The following is a 14,903-nucleotide window of genomic DNA, read 5'->3' on the forward strand; positions in this document are numbered from 1 at the left end:
TACTAAAATCAAAAAGGTGTGTTTGTGTTCAACTTGCAAACCTATATGGGAAAAATTAGCCAATCAAGTTTGACACAAAATTTCTTGGATTTACTTCCTTGTGTGATTCACCATTCAACAAATTACTTAACACGACGACCCCTCATCACGTCTTTATTTTTTTTCTCTCAAACATTTTGTAACGAAAACCTGTTTTGACTTTTTTTATATATATATATATAAGCTGCCAGAGTAACTGTCAGCACTAATGTGATGATTCACAGAGGAAAAAAATAAATTTCTACTGAATAACTGCGGCCGCTTTGAGCAGCGTGAAAAACATACAGAAACTGAGCAGACATTTATTTCATATCACAAAATGCACACAATGTAGTAATAATAACACAGATAAAAGATGTCCATTTATGCTCACGACTGCGGTGAGGTCTGTAATACTGGCTTTATGGACAGTTCCACCATCTTATGGGAGTAAATATCACAACACTGATGGGATGAGCCGTCCATGTGCAGAGCAAAGCTGTTTTTTTTTTTTTTATTCATCGAGCTCGGTGAACACACAGCTGATGGCACTTAAATTAAAAACTGAATGGTAATGTGATTTACAAGTCTTAATGGCATGTACACATACGCACGCACACACAACCACACACACACAGGTGGAGGAGGGGGTAAATACAGACTACAAAGATGATAATATACAGGTACAATGTTGAGATATCAAAGTAAAATAAAATGAAAAAACTGACAGTAAAAATATAAAAAATTGTCAGGATAAAAAGTGAGGATATCGTTGCAGATATTGTGGACAGAATTCTCTGTTTTGAGTGTTCCCTTGTTGACAGCATTAAAGTTTCCTCCAATTTTAACGTGAAACGCAACAACAAAAACAAGTTGCTGAAGATTCTCTTAACGCAACCACAACAAAAGTCACGGAATAAATGTGAGATAAACGTGATTATAAAAACAGTTAACGCAGCATCTAAATCTGACTGGGGTCATGCTGTATGTGGCAGGTTTAAAGATTCAGTCATCTCTTTTGAACGTTACATTCTTCACTTACAATCTGGATGTTTAGAGTTCATCCACACTAGAGAAATACTGACAGGTTTTTAAGTTAAGTGCTTGATTTTCAATGGGAGGTTTTGTCAGGACCTCAAGCTTACAGTATTTTTAAAATACTTTCCGTAACATCGTAAAAAATTGTGTTTGTAACAGAAAATTCAGTTTACAGCATATTTTCGTCAACTGCATCCAAACTTATTTAATTTCAAACAGGCATCATCTTCAATTGAAATCTTTTCCTTCATTACAGACCTTCAGGCTTGACCCCGAGGAAGGACCATGAAAACCGTTCCTGATTTTTCAAACCCTTCTGTAGTTTAAAGGGTTTAAAACAACAAAACAAAGATATAAGTGCTAAAGTTCAATTAGATCAATGCTTCAAATCTTTCAGAAAGACCTTGGGAAACCTAATAAAAGTGCTTTTATTCTTACATACATGTATATTCGTACCTTTAGCACAAGAAGAGAGGAGGAAGAACGAGACTCCGTGAACAAACTGCTTTAGGAAAACAAACTAATCCAAAACCCAAGAGAAATCTTTTGTTCTTCTAGAGTGCTGGCATGTTGATGATCTATGTAACCAGATCTTCGGCGTTCAGCTTACAATTTTGATTTGACACGTTGCCCTCCAGTCGACCTCAAAGGATGAAAATCAATTTTCCTCAAAAGTCGACTTCTTTTTTTACACAGTCAAGAGACATTTACATTATTTTTCGGTCAAACATCGATTTTCCAAGTGGGATAAAAATGACTGAATATGAAAAATGTGTTTGTCGTCTTTCAGTCGATGACTTCTTCATTTCAGATGGAACAGGCAGGTTTTGAAATGATCAGCTGTTTTTCTTTTCTCACTGTGGTGGGGGGACAGGAGCTGAGGGGTGGAGTGTCTCCCCTGGCAGAGGGGTGTTGGACTCTGTGGGGGTGAAACAGAGGATTTTATTTTCTTCTTCACTTCTGACTGATTCAAATACTTTATGACTCCTGGAAACTAGAGATTTTTATAGAATTTGTCCTGACAAGATAAAGTTGTCAACCTGCAGGAATCTGTAAAGTCATCTCAACAGAACACAGCAGATATTTAATTCTATCAATATTTTACAATATTTAAAAAAAAAAAATCTAAACTAGTGCTTTAGGTTGTTATGAAATGATCCCCTTGGTGTCTGATCTGCTGACATGATTACCATAATTTTCGTTGTATAAGTTAGTTTTTTGCATAAATTAGCATGCCCTGCGACTTATACAGCGACATGACGTATTTATGTTTTTGTTTTGTTTTTCTCATATTTATAACTCGATTTTTTGGCTGAGATCTGACGATTTTATTCATTCTGACATAGAAAATATTGAACACTACTTTGGTATTGAATAATACCATTTTCAGCCACTAGAGGGCCTTCAGCTTATATGGCAAGCCAAGTGTCTCATTAATAGGTAGAAATGGCTATTAATGAGACAGTTGTCTTGCCATACAAACCACCTTGGTCTCGCTTCGGAACTCCTGGAGCAAACATCAAATCAGCTGCATTTCACCGCACCGCTCAGGTGAAATGCAGCTGATTTGACCGTTAAAGTGCATTTATTAATGAAAAGTTCAACTGAGACACACCTTTACTATAATTTCGAGCATACAATTAATTGTTTTTAAGTGTTAATCTTGTTAAGTTCTTGTTAAAGTCCTTCTGTGCACGCTTCCGCGGCCGCCATTTGGCAGCCAATCGATTTTTGGCACAACACCAGCCCACGTTTCCGGGTTGTCAGCGGATTATACGATGCGACTTATACAGCGAAGCAACATATTTGTTTTTTTTTCCCACTTTATTAGACATATTTGGACTGATGCGACTTTTGCAGTGGTGCGACATGTATGGCGGCAAGTCCTGTACAAGGTCTAAATGTGTAAAATGTAATAATACAACATGGAAATTAAAACAAACTTGCTGTATCAATAAATGTTTAAACTCCCATATTTAACTCACCATGAAGTACAGGTGTAGTGCTTGAGCTGGCGTGAGGGGCTTGGGCTTGGGCTGGGGGGCAGGGAGGTGAGGTGTGAGCTCCTGGAGGTGGCTGGGACTCAGGTGCTGGAGCAGAAGTGGACGGTGGTGCAGGGCTGGGTGCCGTCTGCGATGCTGGTGTGCTGGGAGCTGGCTGAGCTGCAGTCAGGCCTTGGGGTGGGGGGCCTGAGGCGGCCTGGGTAGCGTGAGGGCCCCCCGCCTGGCTGTGCTGCTGGTGCTGAATCTGCTGGAAGTGCTGCTGCCGAGCCCTCATTTCAGCATATTTCAACTGCTCCATGTGGAAAGACTGACGGTCAGCCAGCAGCTGCTGCCGCTGATACTCCAGCTGGAAATGCAAACATATCTCAGACGGTTTGGTAAAAAGCAAACAATAACTTTATAACTACTGCAATTAGGTATTTTAGGTACAGCATATCCCAAGCTCCCTCACTTACAGCTTCCCTCTCTCTGTCCATGATAGTTTCCAGTTCTTCAAAGTGTCGCAGTTTAATCTCAAGCTTCTTCATTTGTGTCTCCACCAGCAGAGCCACCAGAGACTTGATCTTCCTCTCCTCCACTGCAGCCAGATGCTGGGCACAAAGTGAAAGAGAATCTGATGGTTTAGAAACCAACAAAGAAAACAGGCGATGAACGATATCACACTGATGTAATTGGCTTCACCTTGGCCTTGACAGCAGCGGCAGCCAAAGCAGAGGCAGCAGCAGTAGCCAGGTTCCCCTCTCCCACATCACGCTCAACCTTCGCCTTCCTTTCTCCCTCGATGTCTCCTTCTCTTTGTCCTTCCTCTGTTCCCTCTTTTGCATCCTTCTCTTTTTCTCCATCAACTAAGAGAACAAAACCTTTTTAAAAATATTTCCTCTTAGATAACTTTGTGTTTAGGTTTGTTCTTGCGGATGAGGCTTTTCGTACCCATCTCAGACTCAGTTTTGTCCGCCTCCCTGTCTCCTTCAGGTTCTCTTCCTCTGTCTTCTTCCTTCTTCCCATTTTCCACCTGCTTCTCCTCCTCCTCTATTGCACCATCTTTACTGTCCTAAATTAAGAAATAATAACAACAGTCACAGTTTGACAATTCTGCAGTTTTGTTAAGTAAAAGTATTAAATCCAAAATTAACATTTCAACAAGTAAACAACTGAACAAGTATCACCTTAGCATCTCTCTTGTCTTCACTTGATTGGCTGTCACTTTTACTTTCATCACTGTTTTCATCTAAAGAGAAACCAAGTGAGAAAAGTTTACAGTTTAGGGATATTATGACTCTTTGTCGTCAGTTTTGAGCATGTGCTTATCCTACCTGGCCTTTCTCCCTCCTCCAGCCCAGTGCCTGCGATACCACTACCCTCCAGGCCATACAGGGGATCCTGTCGACCGTTGACCCTCGCTGCTTCCTCCACCCGCCTTACGTGAGCCTCAACAAGTGCGGCAGGAACCTCCTCCTTCATTCTGGAAAATTCCTCTGAGAGGAAGCAACAACATACAGCTGTTAAGATGAAGAAAAACGAGGTCTTCGGGTTGTTTTCAAAAATCTACTGCATAATATATGAACTGCAGTAGATGAAACAGAAATCTGCAACATTATTTAGGTATGTGAAGAGTTCCAGTTTCATCAGTGTTGTGTATTTGATGAGAAGTTACAGGAGGGAAAGCACTGTTTTTAAGCTCCTTCTTGCTCTAGATAAAGTGTCATTTAGTTAATCTCTCTGGTCTCCTTTCACAGCAACATTTTGCCTTCAGCATCATCTCACATAGCCATAAATGCTATAAATAAATTAAAAAAAGACCATTGAAATGAGGCAAAATCTCACCAAGAGCAGATTTGGCTGCAGCTGAGGCCACACGTGGGTCAACTACAGAAGCAAGGAAGGCCACCGTGCTCATGACAGGGTTTCCTGCTTGGCTGAAAGGTATCGGCTGGTAAGCCAGTGGGCCCATAGACGAGGAGGTGTCCTCCAAGTATGGGTCTTCAATGGGCAGCCGCAGAAAGTACAGGATGCACTCGTCTTGCGTACGGCTGCCAACATGTTCAGATACCTTGTTCCAGTCGTCTTTGTACATCTCCAGGCCCTGACAGAAACAAAAACCTTATTAGCCTCACCTAACGGAAATGGAATACCGAGCTATAAGAAAATCACAGGTAAATTAAAAGAATGATACCTCGAGTAGTAGAAGTGTTTCTTGCTCTGTCCACTCCCTCATCGAGCTTGCTCCATTCTTGCTCTGCACACAAAAAACATCAAATCACCACCACTTTCATAAAATACAACAACGATAGCAAAACAATCGTTTTGACTGATGGTGGGTTTTTACCTTTGCAGATCCAGACTTCTTGCTGTACATGTCAGTCCGCAGTCCAAAGTTTTGCAGGTCTGCTGGTTTGTCCTTCACCTTATCAGGGAATGGCATTATCTGCGGGGTGGCTGGAGTCTGATTGGGGGGGGGGGGGGGGGGGTGTGGGGGGGGGGGGGGGGGGGGCACAATGTAAGGGTGGAAAGTGTGAAATAACTTGAAGAAATGTCAATCTACGCATTTACATGTACATTTTTGCAGACCTGTGATGTTTTGGGCTGCAGGGGCACCAGACTTGAGGGAGTGTCTGCGAGGACATGGAAGTGAGAGGTGGGTGGGGGTCCCATGGGAGTGGGCCGACTTTCAGAGTCCACCTGGTAGTTGATCAATCCCCATTGCTCTAGAAAAGCATGGACCCTGCAGAAGAACAAGTGCAGATGATGTGTTGCAGGTAGAAAGTTTGATCAAAGACATAACGAGCTACAAACCCTCCACCTACCTCATGATGGCGCACACATCTCCCGCCAGGTTCCTGCGGCACGCAGTGGAGGTCAAGTACTCCTGAGGGTTCAGTCGGTAGGTGTCAATCATGAAGTTTCTGTATGCCAGATAACTAAAACAAGGAAGGAAGTGGTTTGAAATATTTCCCTCTACTGTTCATACACTGTAACTTTCAATTGTCTGGTCCAGGGGTCTGCAACCTGCGGCTCTGGAGCCACATTCGGCTCTTTGGTCCCTCTGCAGCGGCTCTTTTGAACTTTGACCAAAACTAACACAAAACTGAATTTTATTGGTTGTTATACAAACAACAACAAAGGACTACTGGTAATTTTAAAAGTTTTCCTGTCATTTCTTTTGCAAATATGTGAATACTGGAACAAGTACAAGGAGTAAAACATACACAGTTTAACTTTATGCTTTATTTTTATACCTAATTAATTAGGTCTGCATAGTTCATAGTTTTTATTAATTTAAAAACCCTCTCTTTAAAAGAATCTGGTCTTTTCATTTGTCTTAAATTGTAAAAATATAAATTATTACCGGTAGATATTTTTATCTTTAAAATGTCACCCCTTGTAGCCACAAAAGGCCCCTCCAACAAACCAAAAGTGGCCCATGGGCCACCAGTTGATAACCACAGTTGTAGCAGGTTGTTGCGGCTCTGAACACTTTTAATTTAGTGCACAAAGGCGTAAAATGGCTCTTTTGATTGTAAAGGTTGCAGACCCCTGGTCCGGTGGATCACATCAACAGTGTGTATTTGTATGAATCAAATACTTACATCTCTGGGGTTTTGGATTTATTCTTCCCGTTAAAAAACTCTGGCAGTGCTCTACGCTCAATGGCATGAACGCTGCAGGTAAAAGAGTTAAAAGCATGGATGAGAACAAGCTCAAGGGAATTTAAAGAATAAATGGGATTATGTTTTGTGAAACAAGAGGCATGTGAGCATGGTTACTAAATCTGACTGACATCGTTTGACAAACAATAAATAAAGACGGTGAGACACCCCTCTGGTCTGTACATCCACCACAGCCATTCTAGACATACAGTAAGTGGGTCTAGATGCTGTGCTCAAAATTGATAAAATACTTCAACATAAAACAAAGTCTGCTGGGTGACTCACTGGTTATAGAGAGAAACCAGCTGAATCTATTTGTATTTGTACCTGTTGTAGTCGAACCAGGCAGCATAGCTCGGTATGATGATGTGGTGGGTTTGCTCAGTCACGTTGTCCTCATGAAGGTCTGAGCCCTTCACAGGTTCACCCTTCACACTGGGAGAACCTTCCTCCTCTTCCTGTTTGAACACACAAACCTTTGAGTTAACACAAATCGATTCATTTAGCTTGTTTTATGTATTTTGGCTTTATTTTCACTTTTAGTGACTATAATACCTTTCCTGTTGTTTCCATAGACTCATCTTCCTGCTCATCTGCTCAAATTACACAGAAAAAAACTGTTTGTGAAAACAAACTGAGCAGGAAATATATTTAAATTATTTTATTATAACATTATTCAACCATGAGTATTTAAAGATCTACACCTCTGACTTTATGGTGTTTTATTTGTTCTGAAAAGCTTAGAAAAATGTTCGACAAATATTTTAACAAGCTCACCCATGTCTGTTCCTCCTTTGACCGGGGTTGAATCACAATCTTTCTTAGTGTTATCTGCAATGAAGAGGTCAAATTTCATTTAATTTTTTAGCACATTTAAAAATGACAAACGTTGACCAAAGTGTTTCAACATTCAACCAAGCAAACCAATACATTTTAGTATATAAAACAATAAAAATTAAAAAGTACATGAAACAATACTATAAGCAGAAAAATATACTAAATATCTATTAAAGTATAACGGCCTATAAAAGCCAAAAAAATATAATCTATCCACGTGAGGAAGGCAAAAATATTTGTTTTGTTTAGGTGTGTAAACCATTTCAACAGTTTCATTTTGGGCCTACTTGTCTTGGCTGTGTTTCCCTCATCAGATGCTGGAACAGGTGATGCTTCATCCAGGTCTTTGGACAGATCCTCCTGTTCCTCCTCCCTTTGACCCCGTTTAGACTTGGTGTAGGGCGTTGTCGGCCTGTCAACACAGACCAAACAGTTTCCAAGTATATCCACTTTTATACAACAAAGCCATTTTGTCTTCTCTGCTGAGCTTTACATCCATTCACTAAAAGAATCTGGAATAGTTAGAGACAGTTCTTGGTCCAAACTATTCACAGGTTCAGAAGGTTTTTTTTTTTTTGGGGGGGGGGGGGGTTCTGTAAGAGTAGCTGGAATCACGCAGGCGATGAAACAAAAAGCAGAGCTTAAAATTTTATTTTAAAAATGTAAATAAAAATTGGAAATAAACTGAGTGAAAGTATTTAATAAAACAGCTGACTGTGTCAATATTTTTGTATAAATATATTATGTACAGGAGCTAAATGGATTTAAAGTAACTTGTGACTACATACCTGCCTGAACTAATGCAAGGCTTCATTACTGCTCACACTAACCACCACACTACCAACATCCTTCAGTATTTGTGATGTGCATCAGAACGCATGTGGATCCGTACCCTTTTTTGGTATTCTTCTTCTTGCTCTCCTGAGGCGGAGGCGTGGGGGAGGGTGATGGCGAGCGCTTTCTTTTCTTGGCGCTGCCGGGTTTCTTGTCCTTCCGCTCGTCAGGTGTGGTCACCTCGTCTGTGAGAGTCTTGGCGGAAATCCTCTTCCTCTTAGGACAACCCTCTCCCACCTCATAGTCCTCCTCGTTCATCCACTCGTTATACTGATCCAGGTCTAAAATCCACTTCGCGTGGACCTGTCGACAAAAATATTTCAACGTTTTCAGGAAGCAAGCCGAAGGCAATGTTAATATTTAACTGCATATTGGAGTTTAACTAAGCAGAGGACATCTACAGTTGTAGGAGTTGTGGTTTTGTCCTTGGTGTTGTGTTCATGTCTGTGTTCCCCTGATCCTCTGTTTATGTGTCTATAGGGTTTGTGTTTGGTGTCTAACCTCATCTTGTGACGTGTTTATGTCCTGCGTCTTCTGTCTCTGGCATCCGTGATCCCTCACAGGTGACTTCACTTTGTCTGATTGGTGTATCCTGTATTCAAGTCTGTGTCTTTGTGTTAGTATTTGTCCTGGCATTGTCTACTGTTCACCAGTGATGACCCATTGTGTGAGTACCTCCTGTTCATTCTTGTTTGTTTTTGCTGCCCCGTCAGCTCTTGTTTTGTTAATAAATTCTTTATTTTATAAATCTCCTGAGTCCTCACTTGCTTGCCTGCACAACTGGGTTCACCAGCACCAATTTGTGACAGAAGTAGAGTTGCATTTGGGCCTAAAATATCCGACCTGAACCCAGCCAATAGCCATTTTGTCCGAGCCTGACCTGACCAATTAACTATAATTACAGGCTCGAACCTAAAAAAAATTAAGATTATTAAGCTTTTACTGAATTTGTAAGCAAATCAGTTTGACATCTTTTAAAAACATATTTCAATAAAAGGAAGATAAGATTTATTGTTTCACCAAATGGATATTAATATACAAAACGAATAGCCTAAAAATATCATCTCTAAAGATAGGCTATTGCACAGATGAACAAAAATATTTTTTTGAGTGAAATTATTTGGAAAAATATGGAACAAGGCTATTTTAATTGAGCACGCTGCTTCAGATGCTGCAACTTCCTTCACTGTAGATGGCAGCAAGGTGTGGAGCGAGACGCAGACGTGGCCGATGATCTGATTGTCCATCTGAAACTTAACGTGATTTAAAAATAAAAAAAAACTCTTTCAAGCGGCTGGTCAGTGGGCGTGTGCGGCCGATGATTCGGTTGTTCATCTGAAGCTTAACGCAACTTTTTAAAAACTCTTTCAACTGGCCGGTCAGCGGACGCGCACAGCCCATGATCCGATTGTCCATCTGAAGCTTAACATGATTTTTTTTTAAACCTCTTTCAACTGGCTGGTTAGTGGACATGCACAGCCAGTGATCTGGTTGTCCATCTGAAGCTCACTGCAACTTTTTAAAAATTCTTTCAACCGGACGGTCAGCAGACGCACGCGGCCTATGATCCGGTTGTCCAACAGAAGCGTAACGCAACTTAAAAAAAAATTATTTCAACCGGCCGGTCAGCGGACGCGTGTGGCCGATGATCCAGTTGTCCATCTGAAGCCTAACGCAACTTTTTTTTTTACCTTTTTCAACTAGCCAGTCGGACCTGAGCGTGCAACTGACCTGACACACATCAGCAGGTTTCACTGTGCTGGCTTTGTAGCTTTTGTTTAATACTTTACATCTCCATTATGTCGTTTGTTGTGGGTCAATTGCAAATCCTCAGATATGTGATAAGAGCAAATGGCAGGCGGAGTCACATGTGCAATTAAAACCACATCAAAAGCTCAAGATCGACCCGACCCGCCCATCAAGCACATAATGTTGGCACAACCCAACCTGAATTTTGGGTCGGGCTCCGACCAAAACTCGCAGCTCTAATCTACAGTGACTTTGGTAATCTAATGTTAACTTCGGGTAGAACTTCCTATAGGCTACTTTTTAAATAAAACAAACTGTACAGAAAAAGAAAAAAAATGTTAATTGAAGGAGTGAAAAGGACAGACTGAACCAGTGCTGCTTTAGCTGTCTGAATTCTTCACCATGGCAACAAATGTTAAGTAACACTCTGAATGTGCAATAAGAGATAATAAACTGCTTTGAATTTATGGTTCAGAAAAATCCCAAGAGCAGACACTATTTAATCAAGTGCCAGTTTGCAACAAAACATCATTTTGAGTGTTTTGAAAAGAATACAAAAAGTAAAAGGAATAACAATGTCCCCCTTGGGAGCTTCAAGCTAAAAAACAACTAATGAATCATCTGCATAAAACAGAAAAAAACGAGAAACAAGAAAATAAACTTGTTCTGCAGACTCTAACATTATCGGTTTTAATTCCAGCTGAAATTCAGGTGATTTCAAAACATAACTATGTAAACTGGGATAACAAGATGGCATCATGTTGTTAATACTGCAGTTATTAAAAAACTAATATATATATTTTAATTACTGTGTTTCCCTCAGTGCATGAATTTTGTGATCATAAAAATTATAATTAATTGCTGTGAAAAACCTTGAAGACACAATGCTCAATAATTCCTACAGTTTTAATAAGAAATTCAAAGTAAAATATAATTGTTTGAAGAAGTTGAGTGACAGAAGGCACGAGAGATAATAACACTTACCTTTCTGGGCTTTTCTGTGCTGGGAGCATCCTCCACTGCAGCCTCAATCTCACTGGCAGGGATCCAGGTGTCGTAACTAAAGACCGCCAGAGGAACAAAATCAAAAGTCATGAAACAAACTCTACGTTGAGGCTTCTGAGAAAACCACAGGAGGACCAATGTGTAGGCTCAGTCATGTGAAAGTTTATTACTTTAAACCTGGTAAAGTTTGTCTGATTTTTATTTCTTAGGTTTTTGGTTAATTTAGCTATTTGCTCATGTTATTAATTTTACGTTTGCTGTCACTAGATGCCTTCCACAGTACAATGCTGGCTTGTCTGTTCATTGTTTGTACAGTTAAGTTGAGCTTGCATTTGGGTCCTGCTACAACTCTCCATTCGGAATAAGTGACAGAACTGTGTTCTAGCTACACACTTTCAAACTGAGATTAAAAAGCTGACAGATGCTCCTCAGTTGTCACAATTATTACACGTTCTTCTGACTGGAATAAGTAATAATAATCCAGCTCCCTGCATGTAAACATATACTAAATAAATAAAAGCATTTGAAATATAACAACCCTTAAGTTCATGTCTTTGTGCTACTGTTGTGTGATGAAGCATCAACTCAAAACAGACCTGTCTGGAAAATATCCCCAGTGGAGCAGAACTTGTTTGTCTCTCTTCATCACAGGGCGCACCCACTCCTCTGGACCAAAGATATTACATAGTATTAGCACAGTTGTTACTCATGCAGCAGAACTCAGAACAACAAGCAGTAAATCGATGTCCCCCGTCAGGTTTGATTAGTGAACGTTTGTAGTTTTGGAGTGTTTTTCTGGACTGGAATTGAACTGGGAATGGAAGGAAACCTTAATGCTTTTGATGTGAGACATTCAACTAGGAAAGAGTTACACTGTGTAAAAGTATAGTTTTTTTTTTTTCTTGTCTGAGGCAGCACAGAGTGAGAGATCCTGGTGAGTGGAGAGAGCAATTTAAACCACCACCAGGTGCAATGGTGGAGCCAGGAGGTGGCCACTGGTGGCCTTGGCCACCATAGATAACTCTTCAGTCACCTCAGCAACCTCCACAATCATTTGAGGAAATTATACTTTATAGCAAAACAAAGACTTTTAAGTATAGCTTCCTAAAATGATTAGGGCGGCCATCTTGGATTGTGATGCAACAACCCAATTTTAAAAGGAAAGTTTCTTACGCCTAGATGTAGCCACACGCCAAAATGAAACTTTACTTGTTTTCTAAGTTGTGCTCACAGTGCAGACAAAGGGTATGTCTAATTCCTACTATTCGCTCCTCGAAGGGGGACAAAAGCAACAGTCTGTGTTTAATATGAATGCGTCACCTTCCTCCAGGCTAGTAGGAATAGGCACCACAACATGAGAGCTGGAGGTCTTGTCTTCGGTCACTGAACCCTGCAACTCAAAAAAAAAACATGTAAATTACATACGCACTAGGAAAAAAATACTCTTTTTTTTCTTTTAGTAAGAACAATGTATGGAAACACAAATTATTACAAAAAAGATTGATAAATACTTTAAATGTACTGTGACCAGAATGTTTCTACCTATAATAGCTTTAACATCATAAACCATAAACCCCACCTGATGTCTTTTGATGATGTCTTTCAGTTTTCCAAGCAGCTTTGGTTCAATATCAGGACTCAGGTAGATGACGGGTCGACTCAGGCAGTTGTTCTGTAAGAAACGCAGCAGATGCCCGTTTTACACCTAATATTTATATTTACTTTCAAGATGTTTCAAATAAAAGAGAATTCTACCTATACGGATGAACTGAACTCTAAATGAACTTGTAACGTTGCCAGACTGATTAAGATGGATTAGTGTGACCGGGCATACTTTATTTCTATCTTTTTATCTTTTAATCTCAGTAGGCTGATTCTGAAGACACTTCCTAAATGTGACATAACAAAAGGAGACAAGTAATCGTCCCAACACAGTGTTTAACAGAACTTACGTTTGCAAAAAAGAAAAGCATTAAAAAAAAAGCTTTCAAGTTTAAAAAAAAAATTACAAGTGAAAATCCCTGACAAATTTAAGAGGAAAATAATTGATTTATCCACAATTACAGTCCATCTAATGTTTTTAAAGCTAAATATATAAATTTAAAAAACACTTAAACTCACCTGCACTAAGGACTTCTCAATTGTCATGAACATTTCCACATTTCGGTCCATCCTTGATGGATTCTGGAAGTCAAACCTGCGCCTACCAGGAAATTAGACTGGAGTTACACATGAAACAGCAAGCTAGCCAAAATCCAATAAAGTACTGTCACTTTAGAATTTAAACACTTTACTTATGAAATGTACAATTACTAAAAAGCTAAGGTCAGCTGGAAAGAAAGTCTTACCATCCTTGGTCACTCTTGAACTTGTAGGCAGCCGCCAGAATGTGGCAGAGAGCCCCTCCTGACTTGAAGTCTAGAAAACATTTCATCTGCAGGCAGAAAGCACAGCAGCCTCAGAATACTGACAGTGCTGGTACTAAGAGATGGAGCAGAAAGTAATGTACCGGCAGCTTGGTGAGGGGAGGGTTGCTGACATGCCTACCGAACACCTCCTCCTGGAACTGCAGCAGCTGGACCACCAGGCTGGACAGGGATTTATTGGTAGGAGGCTCGGCCTGGATGTACTGAGAGACAAACGGGGAGTCAAAATAGACACATTCAGTAGGCGTTTGGGCTGCAGTGAGACATTTATGTGCACTCTGGAAGGGTCAATATTTTCACTTTTATCCAAGAACTTGTAAATATTTAAGTTACAAGTTTCCACAAATGCAGCGTAAACAATGTAAATAACTTAATACTTATATAGACCATTTAAACATATAGCATTACTGAGTTGTGTGTAAATTTATTGCTAATTTTCACATCATCTGAATGCTTTCAATTCATTATTCAGTTGTACATTAATTACTCCTTACATCTCATATATTCAGTTTTTACTTATGTATTTAATAAAACGTGTGTACTTGTTTTGAACAATAACTGCCTATAGCAATCTTCATGCACTCAGTGAGCCTCACATTATTTATTACCTTTTTGTTCTGTTTTCTGTTGTTGATAAATAGTTATAATTGAAAATGTATGTGAGTAGTGGAGGCTTCTATGACTTAGAAAAAGCAATATTGTAAGCCTTTGATTTATTTATGTGATGGACAATGAATGAGGGAATCCTTTCTGGTGACTTATTTTATTTTTAAATGTTACATATTTTATTAAATATGCATGCTTTCACGCCAAAGGCCACTCGGTGTGATTCAACATCCCTCATGACTTCAGTGCCAGAGGCGCGCCGTAGAGCCAACATCTGGATGTGCGCTGCTTTCTCCGTTAGCCGATTAGCCTAGCTAGCCTGCTCTCTCCGGTTCGCTAAAGTCACCCTTTTTTTTTCTTCTCCGAAACTCTTTCTCTCAGGTCTGTTTGTGTGGAGATTTTGGATCAGATTAGCTACAAAAACACGCCTAGACACCGTCATTAGAGACCGCATCTGGGGCAGCCGTCGGCACAGCATCCTTTTAGTGAATCAAACAGCTGGACGCTGAGCAGCACCCTCCCTCCTCTCTTTGTCACTGCCTTTGCCTGATAGGTAAAGCGCGTACATTTCAGGGCGGAAAACTACAGCTCCCAGGTGCATGCTTACAAAACATGCGCTCGGTACCTTTTTGTAATTCTTTCCCAGCCAGACGCGGACATTATCAAACTGCGAAACGGTGTCAGACGCTTCGAAATATTTTACATTCGGGCCGCCGTCTTTCTTCCGCACCGCCATCTTT

At 40.2% G+C, this 14,903-nt stretch overlaps 1 protein-coding gene across 1 annotated transcript; it reads right to left on the reverse strand.

Annotated features, from left to right (window-relative positions):
• Positions 1-1,160: 1,160 nt before the first annotated feature.
• smarcc2 (SWI/SNF related, matrix associated, actin dependent regulator of chromatin, subfamily c, member 2) lies at positions 1,161-14,903 on the reverse strand. The gene is made up of 26 exons (XM_037678888.1): positions 14,789-14,903; positions 13,641-13,760; positions 13,480-13,565; positions 13,253-13,334; positions 12,711-12,803; positions 12,452-12,521; positions 11,728-11,797; positions 11,111-11,186; positions 8,436-8,680; positions 7,831-7,955; positions 7,484-7,537; positions 7,262-7,299; positions 7,034-7,164; positions 6,647-6,718; positions 5,864-5,977; positions 5,628-5,781; positions 5,386-5,502; positions 5,233-5,295; positions 4,884-5,142; positions 4,373-4,534; positions 4,226-4,287; positions 3,990-4,110; positions 3,741-3,904; positions 3,515-3,649; positions 3,042-3,405; positions 1,161-1,975 (listed from the first exon to the last, which is right to left on the reverse strand). Exons 1-26 carry the CDS (start codon positions 14,897-14,899, stop codon positions 1,911-1,913), a joined length of 3,153 nt encoding a protein of 1,050 aa, XP_037534816.1. The 5' UTR covers positions 14,900-14,903; the 3' UTR covers positions 1,161-1,910.

This window comes from Nematolebias whitei, chromosome 7 (genome assembly GCF_014905685.2).
Source record: "Nematolebias whitei isolate Nwh7 chromosome 7, NemWhi1, whole genome shotgun sequence".
NCBI classification, from domain to species: domain Eukaryota; kingdom Metazoa; phylum Chordata; class Actinopteri; order Cyprinodontiformes; family Rivulidae; genus Nematolebias; species Nematolebias whitei.

Excerpts from the sequence above, each read along its gene's own strand:
- smarcc2 (XM_037678888.1), bottom strand. The coding sequence starts at position 14,899 with ATGGCGGTGCGGAAGAAAGACGGCGGCCCGAATGTAAAATATTTCGAA. Across the intron at positions 5,978-6,646 it reads AAATCCAAAACCCCAGAGAT|TTATCTGGCATACAGAAACT; the intron begins GTAAGTATTTGA and ends TCCTTGTTTTAG. Across the intron at positions 4,288-4,372 it reads GGAGGAGGGAGAAAGGCCAG|ATGAAAACAGTGATGAAAGT; the intron begins GTAGGATAAGCA and ends GTTTCTCTTTAG.